General features: G+C 38.2%; 2 protein-coding genes across 3 annotated transcripts; one reads left to right on the forward strand and one right to left on the reverse strand.

The window, feature by feature from the left end:
* Window positions 1-3,656: 3,656 nt before the first annotated feature.
* Window positions 3,657-8,092, reverse strand: LOC123773643 (sodium/potassium/calcium exchanger 1). The gene is made up of 5 exons (XM_045767465.2): window positions 8,001-8,092; window positions 7,327-7,437; window positions 6,222-6,350; window positions 4,618-4,729; window positions 3,657-4,433 (listed from the first exon to the last, which is right to left on the reverse strand). The coding sequence occupies exons 1-4, from the start codon at window positions 8,003-8,005 to the stop codon at window positions 4,624-4,626; spliced, it is 351 nt and encodes a 116-aa protein (XP_045623421.1). The 5' UTR covers window positions 8,006-8,092; the 3' UTR covers window positions 3,657-4,433; window positions 4,618-4,623.
* Window positions 8,093-15,448: 7,356 nt separating this feature from the next.
* Window positions 15,449-21,041, forward strand: LOC123773644 (coiled-coil domain-containing protein 1). Of its 2 annotated transcripts, none has more exons than XM_045767466.2 (3): window positions 15,449-15,768; window positions 17,693-17,798; window positions 18,670-21,041. In XM_045767466.2, exons 1-3 carry the CDS (start codon window positions 15,752-15,754, stop codon window positions 18,964-18,966), a joined length of 420 nt encoding a protein of 139 aa, XP_045623422.1. In that variant the 5' UTR covers window positions 15,449-15,751; the 3' UTR covers window positions 18,967-21,041. The 2 variants fall into 2 exon arrangements, with proteins under 2 accessions (XP_045623422.1, XP_069168526.1); XM_069312425.1 differs by lacking the exon at window positions 15,449-15,768 and adding an exon at window positions 15,804-15,861.
* The last annotated feature ends 1,233 nt before the right edge of the window (window positions 21,042-22,274 follow it).

Here is a 22,274-nt window from a genome sequence, read left to right on the forward strand (position 1 = left end):
CATCCTTGAAAGAAACCACTCTTGCATTGATTATTTGGCAGTAAAGTGCATATTTAAATGGTTTGCAGAACTAAGTAAATTTTGATTTGTTAATTTAAAACTTATTTGTAACTAATTGAATTTAAATTTAATTAAATATTTTTGTAATTAGTGTTACTATATATAATTTCTTTAAGTTTTTGAAAACAGATTTAAATATCTTAGAAAATTTTATTTTTTGCAAAGTTTTTCTTATCAAATTTCAATGTTCAAAGATAGACTTTCTTTTTATCATAAATAAAGCAATTTATCATAACATTCTACCCCAAAAACTGACTCTTTTCAGAAAGTTTTTAAGGTGACTGATTGCGACGAAAAACTATGAAAGGTGGCACTATTGCCTCGCGATGTTCCCTATATCAGCCTTTCCTTGTTCCGTTGAAAACATTTATTTTTAAGTTATTTTTGCCTTACCAGTATACCAATGTGTTATTGTGCATCAGAAAGTGGGTTGTGTAACCTTCGTGTGGTGTTTTTTTTGCGTATATCGTTTCTTATTTAAATAATTTATTTATTGGTCTGAAATTTATATGCATTGAGAAAAAAACGAAAAATATTGAGAATGCTACCTAAAACCTGGCTTCATCAATGTACGTGGCCTTGAGATGCCATAATGCGTTTGTGCAATGTTATCCTCGAAGCTGAACCTCTATAAAACCTTCAGAACTCAATCGTAGATTAAAGCCTCCACACCTGAAACTACAGTGAGTGGGAACACACATTCTCCGTTTTCAAGACAATCTGAAGGCATTTGTATCCACAGTACACACCTGACGCTGGGAAGAAAACTTGTGAAACTTTGCCACGTTTGACAATTTTTACAGCACCGTGAAAGAATCTCCAGGTGGACCAGATGAGGAGGAGTTGATTTCTGAGCACTTTGACTCCTTTGATAAGGAATTTAGGTCACAGGCGAAAAAACTGAGCTCTTCCCTGCTCCCCTGAGCTCATAGGAGGAAAAAAACAGCTATGCTACAAAGCCCGTTCTCTACTTGCCTGAATATATTCAGCATTTCCGATGAATTCCACAATGAGTTCTTAGATCTGCTTTATAGAGAACTGGTTATATGGAAAATTGATGACTCCCTTTTGGTGTGCTGTGAATCAGTCATATCCCAATGTCACTATACCTTCCTTTCCCTTCACCTTTCTTCGTGAGATTGAATTTTCAACACTTTTTCAAATTAAAACAAAGGCAATGAACAAGATAAATGTTGAGGATAACATGAGATTTTCTGTGGCAAATAGACAGCCAAGAATTTCCAAGCTGGTTGTGCAGCTGCAAACTCAAGAATCATATTGTCACTATAAATTTTGAGAAAAGAAAGCTGCGGTGAAGGATGAGTTTGAAGTAAAACTCAGATGAAGTTCTTCCGAAAATGGTCAATATTTTAATGTAAAAATCAATATTCAAATAAAAGTTCTAATGAAATGAACGTGTCTGAATTTATTCTTTTATTTTCTGTTACAATTATGAAAGTGTGACAGGTGACCTTGAGGCCTGGTCGACGACCGGGCCGCGGAGACACTAAGCCCCGGAAGCACCTCAAGGTAGCCTCAAGGTAGGTGTTTGGAGTATTAAAGAATAGGGCCGTGAGGGGAAGGGAACGAATTATCAGGAGAAAGCGCCAAACCATTACGACTATATAGGACTGTGACGGAATTAGGATAAGGATTTGGGATGTTACGGGGGGAGAGAATAGTACCCAACCACTTGGACGGTCGAGGATTGAATGCCGACCTGTATGAAGCGAGACCGTCGCTCTACCATCTAGCCCATGTGGTTGGGCACTATTCCTTCCTTCCCCCCCCCCCCGTCTCCATCCTAAATCCCTACCCTGAACCCCTTCCAAGTGATATAATGATAATCTGTATACACTTATAACTCCTCTGCAATCTTCAGACTGCTGCAGTAGATCCTGCTGAAGATTTTTAATAATATATATATATATATATATATATATATATATATATATATATATATATATATATATATATATATATGTATATATATATATATATATATATATATATATATATATATATATATATATATATATATATATATATATATATATATATATATATATATTAGGCAATTATTTCAAGTTTGAGTGCTTTGAAAGGATGAAAGGAGCAATATTCTAATTACCTTTCCTGGTGAGGGGTTTCAGCGATACTTTGATAGTAGGACACAGACAAACTTTGTAACGGCTCATTAAATACCGCTATCATAATTAGTAGATTCGCTAAATGTTGTTATTAAGATCAGGGAAGCTTATTCCCAATCCATTGGCACTAGAAAAGTTAACTATCAGTAGATAGCGCTAAGTCAACATGACCATATTGCACGTGGATGAAATATGAGGACAAATAAGGAGCTGGAATATGAGGACAGAGCTGGGATATAAAGTCAAACCAAAGAGCTGGGACATGAGAACAAAGTTAAGGAATTATGCCCAACCTCTTGGACAGTCGAGGATTAAAAGACGATCCTTCAGAAAACAAGTACCAATCAAAGTGGATGGCCCAAGCTCCCTAAAAGACTCTCTAAATACCAACTTCCATCCAAGTTGTCTGGCCATGCAAGGGCTTCCTCTGCAACTGCCTATAGGTTCTAGCCATGGGTTCCATTACTCAACCAAGCCCGTGTTGCACGAGCAGAGGAAAGCTGGAAGTGTGTTGAACAAGCGAGAAAAGGGTTTTCCTAAACAGGACGCAGTAATAGTGAAGAAGGAGAGGTCAGACTAAAAGAGAGACATCAAACAAACAGATATTTTTCAGGAACTTGGACGAAGGAGCTTTTGGATGGACTTTATGAACTTTAAAGAATGAGTCTTTGAGTAGTTTTCAGGAACTTGGACAAAGACACCTTTCAACAGTAATGTGGAACGTGGACAAATGAGTCTTAGAATAGTCTTTTTGAATTTGGAATGAAAGCCTCTGAATTGTCTTCAGGAACTAGGTTACCCAAGTTCTTTAAGATAATTCAGATTTTTCAGAAGACAATTCAGAGATATTTTGAATAGTCTTCAGGAAATTGGATAAAGGAGACAATGAATAGTCGTCAGGAACTTGGACAAAGCAACCTTTTGCCATACCCATTGCTTGCTTGGGTAGACATAAAGCCTCGTTGCTTTGTGTCAATGGGTATGACAAGCAGTGCAGTTAAATCAAAATTACGGATAAAAAAACTTCTTCACTAATTGCACTGCTCAGGAGTTATGTTATATCATGGAAACACCAAATGATGGAACAATATTCCCCAAACATAAAAAAACAGGAATTTTTAGAATTAATGCAATTTTTTTTGGGACTATAAGTAGGTCAAAATGGAGCCAAAAATCTACAATGGGCCAATTAAAATTGCTTTTTATAGCTTTTGTATATTTAGTGGGATTGCTGAAATTGGAACACAAAACAGTGAACAAACTCCTAATTATTTATCATTTCTATACATTTCTAGCAGCTGGTAGGTCTCAAAATATTAACTAAACATTAAGTAAGGTCTTGATACCAATCATTTTCATGATATCATTAATATATTTTCAGCTGTTGGTATTTACAGAGTCTGATAACTTTCGCAAAAGCAAGTAGGGTACAAATAAACAAAAAAATATGTCTTTGCATTTTTATATATTTATACATAAACCTATACAGATTATATAATAATACATCATCGAGTTAAATATGCCCCAAAATATATATGTATATATAATTTTTGATAACGATCAGTGAATATTATGATATTGAAGAACCGTAACTTCTCTAGAAAGAATCCATTATAATAAATAAATCAAATCGCAGTCATTCCCTGCCAATAAGGTTGAGAATTGTACAGGTGAAGAGTATCTTCAAAAGGTAAGAATGATCAAGAAAGAAAATGTTTACCTGAATACTGATTAACGATTTTTTAATGCATCCTTTCCATAAAAATGAAGTATGATTTAAGAATGAAAATTTTTATGCTTGTATAGAATCACAGATGCTATCAACTGGAAGTAAATTTTGATGGAACTCATCATAATGATGACCTTAAACGACCTTCATAAATTAAACAACCTGTGACAGATACGTGATAAATGGAACGTAAGCCAATCAACAGCAACACAAGATGATGTTGTAATGTAATCAGCATCTTAGAAACGTCACAGTTGATGCTGATGAAGAAGCATTTCCCTGAGCATCAATAAGTTGCAGAAAAACTACCATCATCATCATCATCATCTTCATCTTCATCATCTTCATCATCATCACTTCTGTCATCACAATTATTCCCATCATCACCATAACTACCACCATCACCCGATTGATTGATCAAGTTGTTATGTCGTTTAGAAATCTAATCGGCCTCGTCACTCACATCACTGATTATAATTTTCCCCATAACAGCCCTGAAAAAAAATTGAAAGAAAAATTTGATAAATAAGCAAAAATTAACACACACACACACATATATATATATATATATATATATATATATATATATATATATATATATATATATATATATATATATATATATATATATATATAGTGTTTATAAAAATAATAATAAAGAGAAAACATGGCCTTTACCATGAATTATGCTGTTGTCTCCACATTCTTTGCTACCTCCTCCACTGCTCCCTCTTCCTCTTCTTCTTCTTCCTCTTCATCTTCGTCCTCGTCTTCCTCCTCGTCTGCTTGTCTGTATATTTTAATTTGGTTATTTATGGATGACAAAATTAACTGGTGAAACAAAGCGCATCTGTCATATATGTGTGAGGGTGTTTCTTACATTATGTTCTTCCCTGAATAGGTGTGCTGGAAATGGATATCAACTCTCAGTTTCGTCTTATAACTATCGTTTAACTGATGTGATGATTCGAGATGTTAATGACCAGTAATCTCAATGACCCCCTGACATCAGTGACTCCTGATACCAAAGGCAACAGTCTCTTATGGATCAAGCATCGCATGGCAGGGTGATGCTTCTTTGTTACGTCAGTTTTTTAATTGAGCAGCTTATATATTCCCCTTTTTTCATGGAAACAGCGGAGAGCTACATAGACAGTCGACTTGTCTATGTGTCATTCTCAATCGACTTGAGAATGGTCCAGGACGGACCGAAACGTCGTCGTCCCTTCACCTTCTAGTGTGTGGTCTGGTCAACTACATAGACATTTTGTTCCCAATTTTCAAGGCTCTCCCCTGTCGAAAGAGAGCTTGGATACGGACATAACAAGGGGTTCACACAACTCTTTAGCTACCATAGATAATTAGTTTGAAAGTGTGTTCGATTTTGATGTTTTGTAATACCCAGACGCCCATAGTGTCACTTCTCCTACTGTTAAGGCAAATATGTCTATGTTATCACGAGTGTGTATAAAGAGAGTGAGTACACATGTGTGAGTAAGTGAGAGAATGTGTAACCTCTAGTGTTCTGAATAATATATATATTTAGTTAATGATTTTTAGAATAAAAAAATTATCAAAGGTTGATTTTCGTCTTTTGTTCTCAAAATGATTTCTTTACTACTATCAATTAATACAAAATAATAATGAAGGCATATTTGAACATTATAATATACATATACAAGATATTTATATATAGTATGTATATATACAATATACATATATGATGTATCATGTACATATATTATATACAAAAAATATACATATGCAATACACATAAACAATATACATACATAATATACATATATAATATGCAATTGCTATATCCAAAAATTAATTACAGAAGTGTATTCCTATGAATGTTTCTAAATAACATTATTGTTATATTCAGCCATGTTTTGATCAAATGGTTTAATAATACTTTTTAATAGCGACCAGTTAATTACTTTAATTAAAAAAATACAAATGTAATGAATGTAAAAATATTTATACAGAATTCTATCTTACCAAATTCACTAAAGAAATTGGCTTTTGATTTATTGGTTTTGAAATTATAAATACCAAATAATGACTTAATTTAAGTATGATTAATTATTTATATTACAAAATAATTTATTTTTTAATGCAGTTATCCTAATGAAAACAAATAATAGCAATTTAGGTAATATGACAATTGCTAACACTTAATATAATTTTTTATACCCTATCTTTTTCAGTAGATGTAAGGAAAATACAATTATCTTTTTGTAATTATATTTTTCTGACAACAATAGTGCATCGCTTACCTCTTCCATACACTGTGGGGCTCCTCGTCCTCCACCTCCTCCTCCTCGTCCTCCTCCTCTTCCTCCTCCAAATCTGGTGAAAATTCCAACCCTTCCTCGCCTATCTCTTCTTCCTGCCCTTCGCCAGCACTGAAATAATTGAGAAATACAAAATATAGAAAAAAAATGATGACAAGTAAAATAGGAAAGAAGTGCCTTGCGAAACGCGTCTCCCTAAGCCTCAGTCACGTAATAAATTGAGAAAATGAACTTTGGAGAGTTAATTTTTCAATTTCCCTCGACAGTGAAGAAAAACATTAGAAATATTGAGAAGCTTCGTGTTAAAATCATCAATCTTAATATCTATCCAGGTTGGTACTGTGGTTATCATGGGTTGCCACTGTGGTTGTCTTGGGTTGGCGCTGTGGGTTGGGTTGTTCCCCCACCACCGAGAAGAGGAAAGGATGTGGGGGATAGTGGCTGTGGGTTTTGCTGCATCAGTTACGTTGTACATGTTTGTGATAGAGCGGGTGTAGTGTCACAAGTGTTTGCCACAGTGGAGAGGTTAAAGCCGGTGTCTTTGATGGAGGAGTCATGTATTCACGAGTGTTTCCTGCAGCTCTGAGGTGGCAGGTGTGTGTTGCCATGGCGACTTTTAGTCGCCAAATGTAATTATGAGTTAATATTTTTGATAAACAGTATCATTTGAGAAGCTGTAGAAGAAGTAGCATGGATAACAGATTAGAGAAACTACCTACTGGACATATTGTTATCTACAAATTGTGTTTCCAACGACCAGAATGCTAGTACCTTTTGTATAACATTATATATTTGTATTGTTATTTTCAATATAGTTACTTCATCGGTTGAGAAAGCTCCCTTACTAGATGATTTGTGGTATGCTTCCTGAGCTAGTCAGCAGAATTGAATACATGAGAAAGAGGGCAAAACATTATATACAAAGAAACAAAAATTACAGATCCGTAGAGTCAAAAATAAATAAAAATAAAGGAATTGAATAATAATAATTTGTAAGTAATTTAATATCTTATAACAATGCAAAAGTTATGACAGTGGAGAAACATGTGAGTGATTGTAATGATGTAAATACCTGAAAGGGCCTTACCTTTTTTCCACATTCTCCACCTTTTCCACCTTCTCCACCTTTGCATCTTCAACAGTGGCGGCGGCGGCAGCCTGGAAGCCAACCATCATAGCCAACACCAAAACAGCGATCCTGGTAATGAGAAACAAATGAAATGTGGCGTTGTAGAACCGTAGAGGTGAAACCATATTTAGTATTTTAACTTTCTTGTTCTTGAGCAGCTGTATCATTGCGAACGTAGCTATACAAATAATAATGAAAAAATATGTTATACATTGGTGTATTTAGATATGTATGTATGTATTTATGTATGTATGTACGTATGTATGTATAAGGGGTGTCTGTCAATCTGTCTTCATATGCACCTCTCAAAATTAATTAAAAACCTCCACACAGTGCCAGGAAAACACCTGTGGTGCTTACCTGTCCTCACTCCAAATGCATCGATTTATCTACGTTACGGACTAGAGCAATACAAACTGAAGGGGCGAATTGAAGCATAGAGAAATGTGTAGATGTTCCTGAATAATGAGCATTGGATTTCGAAAGTAAGGTTGTAGTTTTATCTCCCCTTTCTAGATTCAGTCTCTCCCCTTCCCTAGAATCTGTCCTTTATCCTCTCCACTAGAAACTGTCCTCTATCCTCCACACTAGAAACTGTCTTCCCTTCTATATTTCCTTCAGGAGACACTCACCTCATGTTGAAAGGTTGAAGTAATACGAGGATTAAACAGTTACACGCAACAAGACTAGTGAGTGCGAGTGTGGTAGAGACTGTAGTGCTCTGGTATTTATGTGTGTGTGTGGAGGAGCCGCTTCCCCCCCCTCATCACTCTCTCCACACCCCCTCCACCTCCGAACTCCCATCAACGCAGCATTGACGTGGCGCTGACAGCGTGGCTCCATTCAGGTGAAACACACCTGTTTCTAATGCCTCTACTATATGAAAATTGATTTTGCTTCGCATATCAGAAACTTGTCCTCGTGTAGAGTAATAAATGAGCCCAGCAAGCCGGGAAGACTACGTAGTAATGTAATTACACATCTAAATAGAAATCTTTGGCGTGGGTGATGTAATTTCCTAATCCCAGGATGATGGTATGTGAGGGTCACTGACCATATTCCAAGTGTTCAACATTATTTCAATTTGCTTACAACAAGCCGAAACAAACTAGCCATAATTACAGTAAGAAAAATACTATAAGAGTATAGTTTAAAATAGTGTACAAAATGAGAGTATTAGAGTGAGAGAACGTGAATGTGTGGAATTTTTTTTTATATTGAGATAAGGAAGAATTTCGCAAAATAAAATTAAGCGAAGACAGAGAGAGAGAGAGAGAGAGAGAGAGAGAGAGAGAGAGAGAGAGAGAGAGAGAGAGAGAGAGAGAGAGAGAGAGAGAGAGAGAGAGAGAGAGAGAGAGAGAGAGAGAGAGAGAGAGAGAGAGAGAGAGAGAGAGAGAACTATCAGGACAAAGCGCCAAGCCATTAAGATCTATATATAGCACTTGAAATGGGGCCAGGATAAGGATTTAAGATGGATCGGGGGGGGAGGAATGGTGCCCAACCATTTGGACGTTTAAGGATTGAACGCCGACCTGCATGAAGCGAGACCGTCGAAATCTAAGATCAAAACCCTAAGATTTACACAGTGCTGTGTGTAAACTGAGTCGCGTTTTCTGATCTAAGCTACATCTATTAAGATCAGAACACAACTTGTTTGGCATTCTAGCTCCTTATCCCTTACATAAAGTGTAATATTTACACTATTACACAAAACAATCGTAGGAAAAACAGTAATTCTGTTACCAGCAATGCAATTATGTGTTTAGCTTAAAGTGAGAATGAAAAATGTAACAATCAGTGTCAAACAACACATACAGGTATCTGATTCACACCTTTGGTGCTCCATGTTATACGTATGTGCTACCACTCACAGGAAGAGTACCACGTGTACAATAAACTACCACGTGCACAATAAACTACCACTCACAGGATGAGTATTGCATGCACAATAAACTACCACTCACAGGATGAGTGTGGGGTGGTTACACAAGAAACTATACTGCTCTCAGGTTGATTAAAGGGTGCAAAATAAACTATCACTTACCGGTTGAGTAAATGGTTCATAATACACGACCTCTGACAGGATAAATACGATTTACACACTAGACCAAAATTAAGCCCCTTGTCGGAGGCAACAACCAAAACAGAGAGAAAGGGGAGGATGGAGAGACATAACATGCAAATGTTTTCTTATATATATTTATATTTTAGGAGCTCTACCCTTTTTTTACGAGCTTTTTAGGATGTTTGTCAAAGACGTTTAGGCCTTGACTTTGTGCCTAACAAAAGTATTCTTCCCCCACTCACCCCCCTTTTGTGTGTTTTTGATCACGATTATTATTTTTTGTTCTTATTGAAGCCAGTTTTTTTTTGGCTTGTATTTATCTTTCCTGTTCACGTTTGTATATTCCGTCTTCTCATATTATTCCATCTTTCCAATCCGAGATTGATGGTTAAGTCTCTATCATTACATACCTGAGTTCTGTCTTCACCTGTATATTCATATTAGCTGGAATCCCTTGTCTTCATCCTACACTTTTCTCAAGAGTGTAGGACCCAGGCTTCCATTCCTCGATGTTGTTGATGGTAACTCGGGAAGGTTCATCACGGATGTGCACCGTAAACTAACTGATGCAGGAAAATGTATGATGAACGGTAAGAGTGAACGCACTGACAGGTATAAGAGAAGCGTCGTCAATGCATATGTTGGTCTTGCAATACGTACATGTTCTTCTTGGCAGCACATGCACCGCGAACTTGAATGGATCCGCCAAATTGTTGTGAATTGCGATTACAGCAATACAGAATTCGACGAAATCGTAAGAAGCTAAGTCGCCACATGACTGGGAATAATCAGGCTCCAGGGGTAGAAAATCGGCCCCCAAGGGAAGACATTGTAGTGTATTATAAAAACACGTTCAGTTCTCCATAGACTCTATGGAGTCTTGAGGTGGGTAGAATATAGTTGTGCATTAATTGGCTGTTGATTGCTGGTGTTGACTTCTTGATGTGTAATGCCTCGCAAACGTCAAGCCGCCTGCTATCGCTGTATCTATCGATGATTTCTGTGTTGTTAACTAGGATTTCTCTGGCGATGGTTTGGTTGTGGGAAGAGATTATATGTTCCTTAATGGAGCCCTGTTGCTTATGCATCGTTAAACGCCTAGAAAGAGATGTTGTTGTCTTGCCTATATACTGGGTTTTTTGGAGCTTACAGTCCCCAAGTGGGCATTTGAAGGCATAGCCAGCCCTTGTTTCTGTAACACCCGTTACATCCTGTAGTATTTAATTATCACTATATTAATATTTTTAAATAGTTAACATTTCAATTTTTAGTTAGATTAAAGCTGAAGCAGAATGTCATAAGCAAGGATGGTGTGCTGAATAAAGATGATTTATTAAGTGGATGGAGCCTTTAGCTGATCCCTTCCTGTGATTGGCTGTTGTGTGAATGTCAACAAAGAGTTTCTACCAATGATATTCCATTTATTATGCACCCCATACCATCTTGGGGCAGAGCTTGGAACCTCCTACCCGAGCACAACAACCCGCCTTATGGGTTGCTGTTTGGCTATTTATAGTGCGTTGGAAAAAAACTAGATGGCGTTAGTTGTATTTTGTGGAGTAATTTGTTATAAGTGTAATTTGATGTCAACAGATGGCGTAAGCTGTACCTTATGGCCACTGTTGACCTGCCAGTTGATAGTGTTCTTATCTGCCGACAGATGGCATCAGCTGTATTATTAAAATTTTAATAATATTATTACAGTAATAATAATGTATTATTATTACTTTAAACACTGATCTATACGTCTGGTAGCTTATAATAAGGCTTTTATATTATGCTGGTATTAGGTAACTAGAATTCTGCAATTACTTTTTTTTATCTACTGTTGAGGATATATAAGATAAATGTAAGGTTTTGAGGCTAAGTAACGAAGATAGTTACAAGATACGAGCCAGATGGTGTTGAGATTGCAAAAGGGTATGATAAGAACTTAAGCCAAAAAATCGATGCATAAATGTTCGCAAATATGCGACTAGGATTTATTTCTCGAAAAGTTACCAATAAAATACGCTTTCTAGTTCTTTACTTTTAAAATTAAGACCAGGGATTCTGTCTAACGAAGCTGCAAGCTAAAACACCGTTATCCTATAATGTTCATCTGTAGCTTGACCCTAAATACTCGTTTATTAAACGAATTTATTGTTAGAGTTCATTAGGAATCAACTTTGTTGAGGCCAGAGTTTCTAACAAATACCTTCCTGTGATTGGCTCTTGCGGGGAATGCCAATGCTTATATGAATAAAATGTAAAATAAGAAATACGTCCTTTTGCTCAATAACCTTGTTGTTGTACAAATGAACAACAATTCCTGTTTTATACAAGACAGACTTCCATCTAAGTGAATAATGTAGACCAATAAGAGGACGGAGGCATTGTATCGCCGATATTATTTGTGTGAGGCAACCCCCACTGATGACGTCACAAGCTAGGTAGCCAGCCCATGTTTCTGTAACACTCGTTACATCCTGCAGTATTTAATTATCACTATATCAATACTTTTAAATTCTTAACATTTCAATTTTTAGTTAGATTAAAGTTGAAGCAGAATGTCATAAGCAAGGATGGTGTGCTGAATAAAGATGATTTATTAGGTCTCGATTAGTCTCCGTGGTGTAGTGGTAAGACACTCGCCTAGCGTTCCGCGAGCGCTATGTCATGGGTTCGTATCCTGGCCGAGAAGGATTTACTGGGCGCAATTCCTTAACTGTAGCCTGTTTAACGCAACAGTAAAATGTGTACTTGGGTGAAAAAACGATTCTTCGCGGCGGGGATCGTATTCCAGGGACCTGCCCGAAACGCTACGCGTACTAGTGGCTGTACGAGAATGTAACAACTCTTGTATATATCTCAAAATAAAAAAAAAAAAAAAAAGGTGGATGGAGCCTTTAGCTGATCCCTTCCTGTGATTGGCTGTTGTGTGAATGTCAACAAATAGTTTCTACCAATGATATTCCATATATTATGCACCCCATACCATTTTGGGGCGGAGCTTGGGACCTCCTACCCGAGCACAACAACGCGCCTTATGGGTTGCTGTTTGGCTATTTATAGTGCGTTGGAAAAAAACTAGATGGCGTTAGTTGTATTTTGTGGAGTAATTTGTTATAAGTGTAATTTGATGTCAACAGATGGCGTAAGCTGTACCTTATGGCCACTGTTGACCTGCCAGTTGATAGTGTTCTCTTCTGCCAACAGATGGCATCAGCTGTATTATTATTATTTTAATAATATTATTACAGTAATAATAATGTATTATTATTACTTTAAATACTGATCTATACGTCTGGTAGCTTATAATAAGGCTTTTATACCAAGCTGGTATTAGGTAACTAGAATTCTGCAAGTACTTTTTTTTATCTACTGTTGAGGATATGTAAGACAAATGTAAGGTTTTGAGGCTAAGTAACGAAGATAGTTACAAGATGGTGTTGAGATTGCAAAAGTTATTACGATAAGAACTTAAGCCAAAAAATCAATGCATAAATGTTCGCAAATACGAGACTGGGATTTATTTCTCGAAAAGTTAGCAATAAAATACGCTTTCTAGTTCTTTATTTTTAAAATTAAGACCAGGGATTCTGTCTAACGAAGCTGCAAGCAAGCTTCGCAAGTAATTGTGAGAAGGAAAAAAACTAGACAATATACATTACATTTGAAATTAATAATGGATGAATGGTAATAAATTGGTGTATGTTTGTATGTATACCAGACAAGTCCATTTAATGACAAAATTTAGCCATTTTGTGTAAAAACTTTTATATCTCATATTATTAATTATAACAGTAATCGAAAAAAGTCATAGTTTGTATATACAAGAGATGAAACAGAGAGCCATGAGCTAGAGCGATGTGCTGAGTCCATAAGGAGGCCGAGCTTCCAGAAATACCTTCCTGTGATTGGCTGTTGCGGGGAATACCAACACTCTTTCATGAATAAAATTTAAACTAAGAAATAGGTCCTTGTGCACAACAACAATGTTGTTGTAAAAAAGAACAACAATTTCAGTTTTGCACCTGACAGAAATCTCCATCTAACTGAATAATTTAATCGAATAAGAGGGCAGAGCAGCGTATCATTATTTGTGTCAAGGCAACTCCTACTGATGACGTCACAAGCTAGGTAGCCAGCCCATGTTTCTGTAACACCCGTTACATCCTGCAGTATTTAATTATCACTATATTAATATTTTTAAATAGTTAACATTTCACTTTTTAGTTAAGTTAAAGTTAAAGCAGTATGTCATAAGCAAGGATGGTGTGCTGAATAAAGATGATTTATTAAGTGGATGGAGCATTTAGCTGATCCCTTCCTGTGATTGGCTGTTGTGTGAATGTCAACAAAGAGTTTCTACCAATGATATGCCATTTATTATGCACCCCATACTATCTGTGGGCGGAGCTTGGAACCTCCTACCCGAGCACAACAACCCGCCTCTCCATATTGAACATAGAGTGAATTCCTGAAGACGTCAAAATTTATTAACAGAATAAAATGAAAAGATTAAATGATCTAGTATTTCTTCACCCTCTAACTAGTCAAAAGTTATTGCATAGAATAGACAAATATCCACACAAAAATTAACAAAAGAAAATATATCCATAAGAAAATGAACAGTAGTCACAATGCTGTTGTCTTTAATGACATGTGTATATATAGATATGAATATATAGAGATACGGGAGGCGATTGGGGGGGGGGAGGGGGATAAGGGGGGGTGCTTACGTTGGCTCGATACGTTGTACAAAGGGAGGCGAGACCGTAGTTTATGGACGGCGAGGAAGAACACTTGTGTCCTCGGCCACGTTGTTCCTGACACGCTGGAGGCTGTGACGCCATCTATTGCTAGAAATAAACAATATCGACAGTAACTCATCTCTGAAACGCAAATTAGAGAATAATTTAATCATTCAACCCTCATAATATTGTTTGAGTATTGCTTGTTTCAGGAAATGCAAATCACCGCGTGGAGAGGAAGACAGAGGCGTATGAGTGTATTGTGTTAGTCAGCTCATCTACACCTGCGTAGCACCTGTTGTGCCGCCAACAGGTGTTCTTGGGTGAGTGTGTGTGTTTTATAAGCGTGTGAGTTTGTATGTATGTATGGAGATAGAGTCCTATATGTTGACGATTCAAAATATGTGAGAAACGTTAAGAAATTAACATAGTACTATGATCCGAGATCACTTAGATAATTTGATTCAGAAAATGGTTACTGGATTTCAACACCGGTAAGTATAAGGTGATGAAAATGAGAACGGACAGGAGACCAGCAGGACGGTACGGATTGGAGGGTAGTTACCTTCGATTGGTAGTTACCTTCGATTGGTAGTTACCCTTCTATACGATTGTGGAGTTTGAACGTTCAAAACATAACGAGGAGGAATGAACACACACAATGGTGAGTGGTATGAACATTTAGTGTACTAATAAAGTACACTTTAGTAGTACTGAAAGTACTCTTTTTTGTAGTATTGTAATTTATGTTGCTAATAAAACCAAACCTAACCATCTTAGGCTTAATATACGCAATCTGAGGCCTATACAGTACAAACATGTGCTACAATAGGCCTAGGAATATTATTATTTTTTTAGCTTTATTTTATTCGAAATATATAAACAAATATAATACAAAAAATTACTAACTGGAGCTCCATTACGGCATATTGGTACGATCAAATACATAGTTAGAAAACGTACTATCAAAATAGGGACGTTGAGTTGAATTAATTAATCCAGAGCCGCATAATAGTCCTGAAGTTCTATGCTCTCCTGAAGTCCCCCTGATAATAGGATTCCACTTCTTTGAAGTTCAGTTGCTAATGCATTTATATTCCCCTTGTTCTTTCCGCTCTAATCTTCCTCATTGTTTTCTAACTCTCATCCTCCTCCCGGTCTCATCCTCCTCCCGGTTTCATCATCCTCGTCAACGTGTTAGACACAGGTGTTGTGTGTGGGGGGTTGGTTGGTGGGGCGGGGGGTTGGGGGCGGAACTCCACGTGGATGTCCCAGCTCCGCCACTACTGAACACGGGGCCGTCTCCACCACCACCTACCCACGCACATCCTCTCAAGACGATCACGTGCTTCTGTCACGCACCTGAGAGAGAAAAGGACAGTGAGACGGATTCAGATACAAAGATACGAAGACAGAAGACATAATTTGATATCGTCTTGGTGCCGAGTGATGTTCTGAGTCCCCCTCGTTAGTGAGGGACTGCTTATTAGAGTAGTAGTAGGGTGATTCGACTGTGGTGGTTTTAGTGTGAGCCAGTCAGGCCACTCTCCTGTGAGCGCCTACGGTCAAAGCTTCTGATTGGATGATGTTTACGCTACGGTAAGTGTTGCGGTATGTGTAGCGGTAAGTGTAGTGGAAAATGTCGTGGCTTGAGTCCGTCTGTGAGATGTGATGACATAGTGAACCTTATACGTATGTATAGGCCTTATAGGGTCTATATATAGGCCGCTCAGATTCTTGCTCGTCTGCAAAGTGTGTTGGTTTCAGTTGTTTTGCGACGTGTTCTGCCATCAGCCTTTATGGAAGCTGTTTTGGAAACATAATTGATAAAGTGTAGTTACTATATATAGTTACTAAAGTGTGTCCTGTGCTGAAGTGTGTTTTTAAGTGAAGCGTGTCTTCTTACCTACACATAGATATTAAATGAAGTGTTTTGATTCAAGTAAATATAATAACTCATTTTGTCGGAGACAGGCAGCCTGTGAATATATATATATACGTTAGGTATATATCGAGATCCCCATCCCCCTCAATGTTGAACTACTGACTTTCTCCAGAATCTAACCACACAACTGTTCACTAACACCAGGGTGCCTATTTACCACTTGGTGAACACGAGCATTAGGAAATTAGGAAAACGTTCATTAGGAAAACGTGTCTAACCATTTCTTTCCTTCCTGGGATTCAAACCCAGCATTTCCGATTGCTAGTCAAGAACGAACCCAGCTGAACTACCGTGCCCCTAAAGTTCTTAGATAACGTGATTTGTACAAAGTTGTTCAGATGACGTTATTTGTACAAAATTGTTCAGATGTTATTTGTACAAAATTGTTCAGATGACGTTATTTGTACAAAAAGAGCACTGGGAACGCTCAACGAAGTGTCCGGTTCATAGAACTAAGTCCGTGTGTTTGTCATAAAGCTGTTATTCAAGGATCTTCAGATACGGGAAATGCAGCGATAAGAGAGGAACTCTCGAATCATCAATAGGTAAAGATAGCTTTGTTAAACACTTTCGTCCGGGCATGACGCAATGCTGCTCCGGAAACTCCGGAAACTGAGTGTTCTGACTATAGTTTTAGAATACAATTTTGTGTGTGTATTCACCTAGTTCACCTACTTGTGCTTGCGAGGGATGAGCTCTGCTCTTTCGGCCCGTCTCTCAACTGTCAATCAACTGTTAGTAACTGCTATTTTTTCCCCTTCCCACACCACACACACACGGAAGCAGCCCGTGACAGCTGACTAGCTCCCAGGTACCTATTTACTGCGAAGTAACAGGAGCATTAGGGTTAAAGAAACTGCCCATCGTTGCTCACCGGCGCCGGGAATCGAACCCGGGACCACAGGATCACGTGTCCAGCGTGCTGTCCGCTCGGCCGCCGGCTCCAGTGTGTGTGTGTGTGTGTACTCACCTAGTTGTGCTTACGAGGGTTGAGCTCTGGCTCTTTGGTTCTGCCTCTCAACTGTCAATTAACTGATGTACAGGTTCTTGAACCAATTGGGCTCTATCATATCTACACTTGAAACTATGTATGGAGTCAGCCTCCACCACACCACTGCCTAATGCATTCCATTTGACAACTATTCTGACAAAAAAAATATACTGTCTCTATGGCTCATTTGGGCACTCAATTTCCACATGTGTCCCTTAGTGCGTATCTCAGCTCCTTGTCCTCGTATCCCAGCTCCTTCTCCTCGTATCCCAGCTCCTTCTCCTCGTATCCCAGCTCTTTGTCTTCGTATCCTAGCTCCTTGTCCTCGTATCCCAGCTCCTTGTCCTCATATCTCAACTCCTTGTCCTCGTATCTCTACTCCTTGTCCTCGTATCCCAGATCTTAGCCTTCGTATCCTAGCTCCTTGTCCTCGTATCCCAGCTTCTTGTCCTCATGTCCTAGCTCCTTATCCTCGTATCCCAGCTCCTTGTCCTTGCATCCCAGCTCCTTGTCCATATACCTCCTTCTAAGTGCTATGCAGTAATTCTAGTTTAGCGTTTCTCATAACTCCTACTTTTGGGTTTCAGGTTATCATTGGCTATAGTGATCACGTGCGTCTGCTGGGACATCGCGACTACAAATCTTAAGAATTCAAATGTTGTCGAAGATGTTGACTACATGGATGACCTTAGAGTAAGTCTGGGGACTTCAGCGCCCGCTTGTTTGTTGAGGAGAGTGGGGTGGTGGTTGAGGTGGGGGGGAGGTGGTTGTTAAGTAGGTGGGGGATTTTGTGTGATTAAGAGATTTTACAAAGTTTGTTGGCTGTATGTACTAGCTCTATCTATAAAGCCAACAAACTTTGTAAAATCTCTTTATGTATGTACCTTACCTAAATAAAAATTATTATTATTATTATTATAAGTAGGGGAGGCTTATAGCTAGACTTACCTAGTCTACAATGACGTTTCATTTCCCCCCTTGGTAGATAGTCTGGCAATGGGGTATGGGCACATCATAGGTTATCCACAAGTGGGTTTCTGATTGTTAAAAGGGTTACGATCCCCTTAAAACAGAATGCAACATAAAACAGTTATCTAACTCTTGGCACCCATTTACTGCTTAGTGAACATAAGATTCAGGTGAAAGGAAGTCTGCCAAACCGTCTCTGTTAAGTGTGAACATAGCCAAACTTAGTTACAGCACTTAGAATTATGTCTATATTCAGTTCAAAACCTACCAATTATTTTGTATAGGTTGGGAATGCATCAGACTGACCTTAAATCGTATTCCAGGGACCGTATTCCAGGATCGTATTCCGTATTCCGGGATCGTATTTCCGTATTCCGGGATCGTATTCCAGGGACCATAGGATTAAGGACTTGCCCGAAACGCTACGCATACTAGTGGTTGTACAAGAATGTAACAACTCTTGTATATATCTCAAAAAAATAAATAGAATCTATGATATAAAATATCGTTGATGAGACAGAAAACGTGCGATAGTCACCGCTTGCATGGGATACTATGCTATTTTAACTGCTATGTTATGTTATTGTTATTACAGGAATACTCAGCCCATCATGCAGACGACGCCAGCGCCAAGTACACAGCTCGACTCAACAAGATCGACATGATTGACGACTACCCCCACGACGATGAGTACCACGATGACCGCTACGATGACGGCGATGATGCTGACGAAGATGATGATGATTACGACGAATACGATGATGACGATGATGAAGATGACGATGATGAGGACGAGGAAGGGGGTGGATGTGGAGGGGGTGATGATGCTGATGAGGAAGAGACAACTATGAACCCGGTACAGGAGGTTATAGAGGAGTTCTTCACCAGATGAACATAAGCAAGATTTTGATCTGTGAATCTGTTCAAGCGGGTTGTTATTGTTGATGCTGTCGAGATAATATCATTTACGGCGTTGCAAGAGGGCAATGAATGTTAGGGGGATCATCTGTGATCCCTATATATATATATATATATATATATATATATATATATATATATATATATATATATATATATATATATATATATATATATATATATATATGTTGTCCTGTTGTTCAGTTGCACACAATGTTGTTCACTTGCTTACCTTGTTGTTCATCTGTATGATACCAAATGCACGTCATGGCCTTCAACTGAACATCATGCTGTTCACTTGCACACCATGTCGTTGAATTGCACATTATTTTGGGTAGAGGCACCACGTGACAAAGGGTATTGTTAGCAGATGTGCTTGTGATGTTCAAATTTGCACTCCCATGATTGAACAAAATCACAAGGAATGTGTTCATTAATGTTTAACGTGTATATGACCTGTAAACTATAAATATTTTTCAACCCATTTACTAAGAGTTCACACTGGTCTGTCACTGTCTCTGTCTGTCTGTCTGTCTGTCTGTCGAGAGAGAGAGAGAGAGAGAGAGAGTGTGTGTGTGTGTATGTTTGAGAATGGCTGCTGTAGTTCATGAGCACAACACCAGGGGAAACAAAAACATCAACTTATAACTCAACAATCTTTCTTTCCCTGAATGCTATCTCCTGATGGGTTACTTCACCCTCTCGTCTGAGTGGCTCAGAAGCATGTGGTGCTAAATCCTGCTGTACAATAAACGTTATTTGAAGCCTAATTACCTAGCCCAGTAAAGAGGTTAGTAAACGGTTTCGTTGGCAGTAAAGAGAACCAATCAGATCTCCTTGAGAGAGTATGATAGGTACTCCGTTTCCTCTCCTCTGTAACAGCACATAGCATTGCATTGCTAATCCTCAGCAAAGATTGCACTCTCAGGGTTAATGACACCTTACTGTGTGGCAACGCAGCAGATTACATTAGAGGTTAAAGATAACAATTAGCTAAGTCTTGATTGGTCATCAAATTACAACTTAGTATTTTATGCATTATCAGATAATAAAGTATAATTATCTTTACTTGCATTAGTAATCATATGAATTTGTTTATTTATTGATGGCTTTGTAGTAACTGTAAAACTTTCATACAATAATTGTATTATTGATGTATTGATACCCGTATATCAATACATCATTATCTGGCAAATCTATCTGTCATTTGTGGCTACTATCTGGCAAAGCAGATGCTCTAGTCACGTTTTTTATGATATTTGAAAAACGTTTTCTGTGTTGATTGATTGATTGTAACTCATATATCGATTGTTGATTGTATGGTTGCTTGTATGTCGATCGTTGAGGCTCTCTTGGTATTTACTACAGAGTTAACATGAACGGAAACGCTCAGAAATTTTATTTTAAAGTAATTATATCAATGAGTTTAGAACGAGTTCGTGCAGCGCTTAAGAGGTCGTAAGGTGTTTGGTAACTACCGACTAAGTCTCGGTAATCGGAATAAAGAGCTGCCGAATGGAATGGAATTATTATGGGAAATTACCAAGCCATTACAACTATATAGCATTTGGAAGGGATCAGGATAAGTATTTGGGATGGGACGGTGGGAAGGAATGGTGCCCAACCACTTGGACAATCAGGGATTGAACGCCGACCTGCATGAAGTGAAACCCAGATCTGTATTTGTTCCTAGTCTGCTATTGTAAGCGTGTCCACACCAATAAACACCAGTAACACTCGAGTATATTGCAACATTATACCGGTAAACAGTGCTATACTATACCGGTATATATAATGCACTATAATCCGGTATATAATCTATTTTGTCTACTAGTAGTGTTTTCGCGAGTTGATTGTTAATGTTTGCAACATTAGCAGGACCGAATTATCTGTGGCCTAGTACTTTAAAAACTGATGTTGAGTAATTCTTTGCATTACGTATTAAGTGTTTAAAATTATAAGGCAATATTTGGTAGTTATAGATTGTGAAATCACTTATTGTTCAACTGTATATTAACTGCATTTTATAATAAATTAGCTGTGCTTTTATTTATTTATTATTTGCCTTTGTGTGTGTGTGTAAATCACGAACAAAATAACACATGATGAATAATGTGAAAATGTATAACCACGAAGGGAAATGAAATATGAAATTACTTGAGCACTTTCGTAGTAATTATAGCACGTCTTAAATAAGTATCATCAACGAAGATTGATTGATTGGTGATGATTAAGTGTGGTGGGTGATAGTGTGGTGGGTGGTAGTGTGGTGGGTGGTAGTGTGGTGGGTGGTAGTCTAGTGGGTGGCAGTGTGGTGGGTGGTAGTCTAGTGGGTGGTAGTGTAGTGGGTGGTAGTGTAGTGGGTGATAGTGTGGTGGGTGGTAATGTGGTGGGTGGTAGTCTAGTGGGTGGTAGTGTGGTGGGTGGTAGTGTGGTACCTAGTATAGTGTGGTATCTAGTAGGGCCTGTGGTGCTGGGGGCGTTGCCCGTAGGGTGACACCGTATTATTGCCCTACATCTCTCTCGCTCCTCTTCCCCTACCTACCTCCCATCTCTCACCACCCTCCCCGTCCCTCCCTTATGGAATAAGGGAGTGCCAGAAATGCCACGGTGCCCCAGCTGCATTTAGTGGTAAGTGACCCTCCCGGCCTGAGGCAGTGTCCTGTGAATGGTGGTTTAGTTCGGTGGTTACCCCGGGCTAACAAAGTGTTGAGGGTTGTTGTGTAGCAGCCAGAGAGACCTGGATGAACAGAGAGTGTGTGTAAGTCTTTGGAGGTTACTGCTAGTTAGGTGAATATTTTAATTTTGTTTATTTTTGTTAGCAGTCTCCGTGGTGTAGTGGTAAGACACTCGCCTGGCGTTCCGCGAGCGCTATGTCATGGGTTCGTATCCTGGCCGGGGAGGATTTACTGGGCGCAATTCCTTAACTGTAGCCTCTGTTTAACGCAACAGTAAAATGTGTACTTGGATGAAAAAACAATTCTTCGCGGCAGGGGATCGTATTCCAGGGACCATAGGATTAAGGACTTGCCCGAAACGCTACGCGTACTAGTGGCTCTACAAGAATGTAACAACTCTTGTATATATCTCAAAAAAAAAAAAAAAAAAAAAAATTTACTATGCACCGCATTTATTAGTCCTATGTTAATAATTCATGTAGTGAAGATAATATATTAACATTATTAAAGGGGCAATAATTTCGAAATTATTATTTGTAAAATATACACAATAACTAGTTTATATGCTAAACAATCTAGTCAGTAAATATATTTCCAAATATCA

This window comes from Procambarus clarkii, chromosome 72 (assembly GCF_040958095.1).
Source record: "Procambarus clarkii isolate CNS0578487 chromosome 72, FALCON_Pclarkii_2.0, whole genome shotgun sequence".
Classification (NCBI taxonomy): domain Eukaryota; kingdom Metazoa; phylum Arthropoda; class Malacostraca; order Decapoda; family Cambaridae; genus Procambarus; species Procambarus clarkii.

Excerpts from the sequence above, each read along its gene's own strand:
- LOC123773644 (XM_045767466.2), top strand. Across the intron at positions 17,799-18,669 it reads ACTACATGGATGACCTTAGA|GAATACTCAGCCCATCATGC; the intron begins GTAAGTCTGGGG and ends TTGTTATTACAG.
- LOC123773643 (XM_045767465.2), bottom strand. Across the intron at positions 6,351-7,326 it reads GTGGAGAATGTGGAAAAAAG|TGCTGGCGAAGGGCAGGAAG; the intron begins GTAAGGCCCTTT and ends CAATTATTTCAG. Across the intron at positions 4,730-6,221 it reads CCCCACAGTGTATGGAAGAG|ACAAGCAGACGAGGAGGAAG; the intron begins GTAAGCGATGCA and ends TAAAATATACAG.